We start from the raw sequence: 8424 nt of genomic DNA, 5'->3' as shown, positions 1-8424 counted from the left end.
TGTACAAATTTTTAGATAAATTAAACGGATTTTTTTATTTTTTATAATGATGAATAATGGCTTGGTTACTTTCCAGCATATATTCATTTTTAACATATTTATAAATAAAAGACATTATAAAGAACATACATATAGTCCGTTTGAATAAACATGCTTCAGTTTTATTAATCTCATAAACATAACTAGATCAACGGTTTAACAAGCAAAGAATTGGGTTAGTACTTAGTACCCAGCATCTGAAATATGAATCAAATAAATGTATTTGTTGGTTAAAAGTTGATGTGTAATAAAAAAAAATTAATGTAGAATAAAATATTGTCATTTGTTGGCTAAAAGTTGATAAATAATATAAAATTTATATTCTATGAAAAGAGTAAATTTATCTTGATTTAACCCCACTTAAATTTTGTTTTTTTAAAACATTATAACAAAGCAGGTGAATATTTGTTCGTTGCACACATTAAAAAATATAAATCATGATAAATATATTATGTTGTATATTATTAACATTAACTATGAAATAAATATTGTTATACAAAATTGATTATCACAATATTCAATAACTTTTATCCGCAACTTGCTCGTTAATAAATATAAATGATGAATTTGTGTTACTTAACTATTCTTTCGGACAATTAATTTTAAAAAATATGTAGGTTTTACATATAACATAATATTTAAATTAATATATTAAATTGATAATTTAAAAAGCTTATAATTAATTTGATAATATTTTACATTTAATAATATAATCAAATTAAAAAAATTAATCTATAAGATAGAAAATTAAAAGATTTGAAGGTTTCAAATGAGTGTGATGAAAAAAATAATAATATAGATGGTTATATTATTATATAAACAAATTTGATTGAAATTCGTAAGTTTTTTTATTTTATTTTACTTTTTATAGTTAACATCATTCAAAATATTTAAAATGGTTGTTGATCGTTAATTAAGCTATATATTTAGTTAACTATTTAAAACATAATATTTATAAACGAAAATGTGTTTTAGAGAACATAAATTTTAAATCATATTATATACGTTTATAATCAAATAAAGATACAGTTACAAATAAGTCCATTTTTATCTAAATGTAAAATAGTTTTATTTTTTAATTATATAAACTTATACATAAACTCTTGGTTTTCTTTAACTTAGATCCAAAACACATCATTTATATTTATATAATTAACTCCTTCACAAAACCCAACATTTAATTTAAATATTTTTTATATTTCTAAAAACATAGAGAGGCCTATAAATAGGTCTCACATTCCTCCCATTTCCCTCACTTCACTCTCAAATACTCAAAATCAACATTCTTCCTTTCTTTATTTCTATTCTTTCATTCTTAACCAATCCCAATGGCCAGTGTTCAGGTAATCCCACTCTCTTTTTTGCTTTAATATTTTATCAAATATTTATTCCACTGATCTTTTACTTTAAAGTGTTTTTTTGGATTTAATTTTATAAAATTGTTTTTATATTCTATTAGTTTGTTAATTGGTTATAAAACATAGATTTCATTTATATAACAAATTTATTTGATGTATTATGTCATATTAATATAAGATCATGATCCAAACGATCTTAAATATGACATCTTTCTCTTTTACTACCCTTCGATTAACTAAAACCTTATGATCACTTGAAATTCTTTTTGCTCTCTATCAAACCTGATCTATCTTGGTCGATCAACATTTTTATTTTGTTGATTTTGTTAATAAAACAAGAAAAAGTTGACATAAGAATTAGGAATAAAAAAAATTGTTTGTTTATAGCTTTTTTCTTCAGATTTATACATGGATCTTTTTAAATTAACGTTTAAATGAAGATATTAAAAATTTGATAATCGAAGTTGTATTAAAAATGGATGGATGAATGATGATGATTCAGGTTGAATCAGCTGCAACAACTTTGCCGGAGACTCCTGTTACAAAGGAGGTAGAAACCACCATAGAGACACCAAAAGAAGCGGAGCCAGTAGTTGATACACCACCACCGGCTACTCCAGAGCTGGTGGTTGAGGAACCAAAGGAGGAAACCACCGTGGATGTTCCTCCACCAGAGGCGGAGGAGACTCCTGTGGAAGCTCCGGTGGAAATAGAGACAAAGGAAGTGACTGAGCAGCCAAAGAGTGTGGTTGACGAAGAACCAAAGGAAGAGACTCCGGTGAAGGAGGAGGAGCCAGCTGTTGAGGAAACTCCGGCAGCAGATGTAGTCGCTGAAGAAACTCCGGCAAAGGAGGAGGAGGTGACGGAAGAAGAAAAGCCGGCTGAAGTTGTTGCCAGTGACACCACTGAAGCGGCAGTTGAGAAGACAGAGTGATGAATTCGACTGAGAAAAAGGTGGAAGTTTGATTTATATGTTGGAGGTGTTTTTGTGGGCTTGAATATTCAAAAGCCATGTGGCAGTAGATGAATGGTGGGATATGATCACTTGGAATATCGAGTTTTATTCCAAGGATTTTATGTTTAATTATATGATTATGAGTGTGGTGAAATGTTATTCCGTGAGGTTTTCTTAAATAATATTTGTTTTTTTTAGTATTTATATTCTTTTAGGACAGCATATATATTATAAGCCACACTAGCAAATCGCTAGTAGGAAGTGACAAAATGCAACTTACAACAAGACATCATTACAAAGGTTTATAAGAGAACACATCCAAGAATTAGAATCAAGGCTAGACATTTTTGTCCGATATTTCAACCGATTATAGAGATTAATTTGGATTTCGTCCCCCATCTTCATTGATGATACTCTAGATTTTCTAAAAAGCAAAGAATTTTCGGCCTTCCATATCATATGTACCATAAAGTAGCCAGAATGCTAGACCAAAAAAATTTGTCTTTGTGTTGCTCGATATTTTATTTCAAAACTGGCTAGGAGAAATGTTATCGAGCCTTTGGGCCTAAGCAACACCATAGTCATATATGTCTTTATATGCATTAAAGTCTCTCATCTCTTCATAATGGCTAGACAATTTTTGACTTCACATGTCTCTTACACCACCTAAAACCAAATTTGAATTCAACTCCACCTAAAAACAAAATCCTAGTACATACACAGAACAAGAAATCACTTAATAAATTTGTTTTTGTTTTGTATTGTCAGTCTAATGGATTGTTTCATTTTTAACTTAATGAGATGAATGATATACATGACTGTAAAGCCTAGAGGATTGTCTCTCTAAAAGTGCACTCATTTGTGATGTTGAGTATGAAACTAGATATAACCAACAAAAGATGAAGAAAACCGCCTTCTTTATTCCCCACATAACATATATATTATATATATATATATAAACAGTTGATCACAAAGACTAAAAACCCTAGCATCAAGCGAAGGCAACAAACAAAAGAAAACATCATATCATGCAAGTCTAATTAGAAAATTTCATCATAATTTACCCTATTTATATATATATATAAAGATAATATCTTCTGTACAAGCGGAGGGGAGGGGAGCATTGTCACCATGTTCCAAAGCTACAACCAACATGCTCCTGGGTGATGACATTGAGGCGTTGTTGCATCATGGCCATTGATGAGTAAGCAGGAAAACAAATCCGGTAAAAGCAGGTATGAGAAGAAGGAAGTCGGTCAAAGGACTCGTTTGACTTATAAATATAAAGCCTTGAAGCCAACCCACCAAACCCTTCCACCGGCAGATACTTCACTGATGTCCAAAAGAACAGAAGAACCTTCCGTTGCTCCGCACTCATTCCCCCCACAATCTGTTATGTTTATTCCAACCAACCGCCAATTAAAATTAAATTTAATAATAATAAAATTTCCATCTGTCCACGTTTAGTCCCTATACTTTTTATCAAATACACCATTAACATGAACAACATGCTTATGATTATAATTTTATTATAAATATATAGCTTTTAGTCTATCTACTATATGTCTATATTTTACATATTTCATTAATATTATTAGTCAAATACTTTTAATAAAATTATACATCACAGCCGCCAATTTCGTATGCATCACAAACACAATCTACATTAAATATATACTTTTTTTCCAAATTTATGCAAAAAGGAAAAATATATTACGCAGCATGATTCATGACAAAATAAATGGATTATAAAATTGTATTGGGCTTGTCATGGACATACAGAACAAAAAAAAATAGCAACTGCATGGTACATTATTAAACTATATTAATTAAATTAATCAATATAGAGAATATTATTTGTTTGGTATAGACACAAATAATATAATTATTATAATATCACAAGTATACGAAAAAAAAAGTATATGTTGTCCACATTTGGTCACTCTAAATTCTTTTGACCATCAAAGGTCCCTAAACTCTTTTTGGTGTACCAATTATACCCTTATAAAGGGCAAGCAACCTGTTATAACAGGTCATAATGGTGTGTATTTATTTATATATAGATAATGAATTTTTCAACCTAAACCATTGAAAAAAAAAACAAGAAAATATTACGCACCTTCCAGAACCAATAAATCTGTGGATCTGTATCTTTATATCCATTATATTCTGTATGTGCCTTCCAATCATCAACAGAAACATCACTTTCACTACCATGTAACATTCCATCAAGATCTTCAAGCTCTAAGCTTTTAAAACAACATTTTTGAATCTCTTCATCTGTAACAATATCTGCAAATCCTCGAGCAAAATGTGTTACCTGTTGTGAAACAGATGTCACAAACCGATGTTTAATCAAAAGATCAACATACTCCTTTCTGTTTTTACTGTTTACAGTTATCTGTTTTCCATCAGGAAGAAGTTCTAGAACTTTCATGGAACCTAACTCTTCACTCTCCCAAACGAATGTCAACCCAAGGGTATCTTCGTCAACTGCACATGGATCCATATCCAGTATCTGTTTGCAACTGTTGTATAGATACGGATCTGCATCTTTTATATCTTCTAAACAGACATTCATTCCTGCTAACTGTAAGAAAAATGCTCTATCAAATACAATCCCAACTTGCATTTTATGCATCAATGCAAGCGCGATCACCCTTCCTGCAAAGCTAAAGTAGTCAAGGTGCATTGGATCCACCTTAGATGCTGCAAACATGAAACAATTACCTTAATACCCCTGTTGTAACAGAATTGAGATGGAAAACATGAAGCTATATAGGGTTATAAGTTATAACCTGGATTTGGGAAGAATCTTCTTCGATCATTTGGGCAAGGAACAAAAAGGGCGTTTTGGGGATTAAAGATAGCTTGACAAACCAAGAAAAACCATTCCCTTAATACCCCTGGACCAGTGGCTTCTTCGTTTTTAAATTCCATAAATAACCCTCCACGCAAAGTGTCGGGGTCTGCACGTGCGATATACTCAAAAGATTCTGATAACAGTTGTGATCTGTCGATAAGCATCTCATGAAGCTCTTCATATTCATCTTTTAGTTCTGGAAGCAACATCATAACCAGATGCCTTCTAGATTCAAAGTCTGTGAGATCTTTATGATCAAGAATCCATTTATAATCATCACCCCTTTTCGCATATCGAACGATTAAATAACATAAAGAAGCTTTATAAGATTTCAAATTCGTCCAAAAGTAATCTTCTGCACCTTGATATAGTTCAGAAATGTAATGCAGCTCTTTTAAGATAGAAAGGTATTGATCCCACCCACCGTCTCCTTTCTCTTTCTTTACAACATCCTCCACTTTATTCAGACACAATTGCAGGTTTGCCAATAAGTCATAAAACAGCATGTAAAGAAATTTGACTTCCTCACTGTAACAAGGGAGGTTTTGATTGTATGGCATTGGTATGAGAGTCCCAAAAGGTACCTGGCTAACGATTGCATCCTTCAGAGGTCGCACAAATGCTGCAAAATCACGGACGTCATTTGGGGAAGGACCAAAATTGGACTCCATACTTGAAATCAAACCTTCAGATAGCTTCTTTGCAAGCTCGTCTACAAATGGAAAAATCTCTTGAACTGCTATGACCACCTTTTTGTAGCTACTACCATCGTAGTATTTTGAATTTCTACCTATTTTGACGTGCTCCACCATTGAACCTAGACTACTTCGACATAGTTTATATAGAGGATCATCATGGGCAGTAGCTCTACCAAGCAATTTACAGAACTCTAATACTATAGGTGCGAACTCAGGATATATAGGTCTCGGTAACACGTTCCTACTGGATTTGATGAAATGCTGAATCGAGTCTTCGGCACATTCTTTGTTGCCCGTATGGGGTGACATGTAAAGCATTACCAGTGCTGCAATGGCGGATGAAGAGAGAAATATATTCAGGTAAGGAGCGGCATGGTCGATTCCGTCTTTGGGTGTCATGTTTAAGAATTCCATTAACCTGGATTTGACAGACTTTATGCAAACCCCTCTTTCGCCTTTACACAGCCTGCAGATGACGGAAACTAAATCATCGACGACTTGCCAAGCTTGCGGATGTCCCGTGCTTCGCATTCGACCAACCAAATGCAACCCGGAGTCGTTTGTGATCCCACACTGAGACAGGCTTTGCTCCCAGTGAAGCTGCTTCCCGCCATAAATTAACCTTTGCTCCATCAACGGAATTCCAGTGGCGGATTGGATTTTCTCGTGGATCGACATGATTTTATCTTCAGGGTTTCCATGGAGAACTAGGGTTTTACCCCCTGAGATCATCCGAACGAAGAATTGGGTGAAATTGGGGAAAGAACAAATGGAACTGGAAGAAGCCCTAGGTTGGAAATGAGGATGATGAGTGGTGATTTGATCAGGGAAGGAATTGAGGGTGGCAGTAGAAGAAGGGGAGTCGGGGTTAGGATCGTCTTTTCTCATCCTGACGGAGACTAAGTCGGAGGAGGAGAGGTCATCGTCGATGAAATCTTCGAGCTTCCGTTTGATGCGTTGTTGAACGCAATCGATGGTGGGGGAATCGAGGAGAGTCATTGAGGGTTAACCGGCGACGAGCGTCTACGGCCGGTTAGAGTCCATGGAAACAAAAACCCAAATACAGAATTCTGTGAAACCAACTGGGTTTTAGGCTTTTTGGTAGAAAGACACACACACAGAGAGAGAAAGATAGAGAGAGGGAGTGATGAAGAAGACGTCGGGAGAGAGAGTGGGTGGGGAGAGTATTGCGATTTCTTGACCCGATTTCTTTCTGCATATAGAAGACACGTGACGAGTGAGAGTGCGTGTGGGTATCGAGTATTATTTGGATCCGACTCCGACCCATATTACTCTTTGTTGAAAATTAAAATACATTTTGCTTGATTTTGTAATCATAACTTTTTATCATTGAATCACAACATACATCTTTAGAACGCCTTAAACAATATAAAAATATAACAAAATATAAAGACCAAGTTACATAAATGGTCCTCGTGGTGTAACAAAATAGGCAACTTTGATCCAATTTGTGTTTTTGTTTCATTGTTTCATTTCTAAAAAAATCTTCTATAAAATCTCTACATTTTGGTATCATACTCAATTAAGTATCTACATTATTTTTTTATTAAGTCCCAAATACAGTTAAATTATTCAATTGTGGACAATTTGAAGGTTAGTCAATATTACAACCGGTTAACAACATATTTTAGTATCGTGTGTAAGGATTTAATTGAATATGAGGTCAAAATGTAGAGACTTAATTGAATATGATGTTAAAATATAGTGACTTAATTGAATATGAGATCCAAATGTAAAAACTTTATAGATACCACACAAATGTAAAACCTACTGATCTGAAAAATTATCCACAATTGAATATGATATCAAAATATAAGGACTCTATAGTAGATTTTCCTTCATTTCCTTATTGATCATGTCTAGCTTTTTTTGAGATTTTTTTTGTTGTCATATTATGTAAATAAAAAAGTAACTTATATAATATATTTAAATAAAAAAAACTATTCAAACTAGCATTTCAATAATTATATTGAGTTTTTTCTTTTCTTTTTTAAATAAATTCTCTCAGATATACAATTCATTTAATAATAATAAAACACACAATATTATATATGTTATCTTACACACATTTTAATTAGTTTATCAGTTATTTTTACTAAACATCATTTTAAAAGTTTATAAACTATAAGATCTAGCTTTTTAGCTATCAATTAATTTTTCAGCTAGTTTATCAAACAGAGCTTAAATTTAACCATTAACTTGTTAGATTTTAAAATTGGTAATTTCACCATCTATCTTCTTTTTCTCATTTATCCCTTCTTTTATTTTTATTTTTTATATTTTTTTAAATTTTCTTAGATAATGATATTATTTTGGTAAGATGATATTAAAAAAACACAAAAATTAAATAAAGAATGAAGATCTATCATGTTTTCTTCATTTTACAATGGTTTTTTTTAGTTCTATAAAAGTGAGGAGGATGTGAAGAGAGAAAGACTGAGGTGGAAGTTTAATAACAAAAAAAAAAAAATAAAAAAAAAATAGTACCCT

At 32.3% G+C, this 8424-nt stretch overlaps 2 protein-coding genes across 2 annotated transcripts; one reads left to right on the top strand and one right to left on the bottom strand.

Moving 5' to 3' along the window:
• Positions 1-1232: 1232 nt before the first annotated feature.
• On the top strand, positions 1233-2552 carry LOC145004720 (uncharacterized). Its single transcript, XM_078963698.1, has 2 exons — positions 1233-1382; positions 1900-2552. Exons 1-2 carry the CDS (start codon positions 1368-1370, stop codon positions 2329-2331), a joined length of 447 nt encoding a protein of 148 aa, XP_078819824.1. The 5' UTR covers positions 1233-1367; the 3' UTR covers positions 2332-2552.
• Positions 2553-3252: 700 nt separating this feature from the next.
• On the bottom strand, positions 3253-7117 carry LOC145004719 (E3 ubiquitin-protein ligase UPL5-like). The gene is made up of 3 exons (XM_078963697.1): positions 5151-7117; positions 4472-5061; positions 3253-3742 (listed from the first exon to the last, which is right to left on the bottom strand). Exons 1-3 carry the CDS (start codon positions 6910-6912, stop codon positions 3479-3481), a joined length of 2616 nt encoding a protein of 871 aa, XP_078819823.1. The 5' UTR covers positions 6913-7117; the 3' UTR covers positions 3253-3478.
• Between the last annotated feature and the right edge of the window lie 1307 nt (positions 7118-8424).

The sequence above is a fragment of the Lactuca saligna genome, chromosome 7 (genome assembly GCF_052625555.1).
Source record: "Lactuca saligna cultivar CGN05327 chromosome 7, ASM5262555v1, whole genome shotgun sequence".
Lineage (NCBI taxonomy): Eukaryota > Viridiplantae > Streptophyta > Magnoliopsida > Asterales > Asteraceae > Lactuca > Lactuca saligna.
The sequence above is the reverse complement of the archived record's forward strand: the minus strand, read 5'-3'. Positions and strand labels throughout refer to the sequence as shown.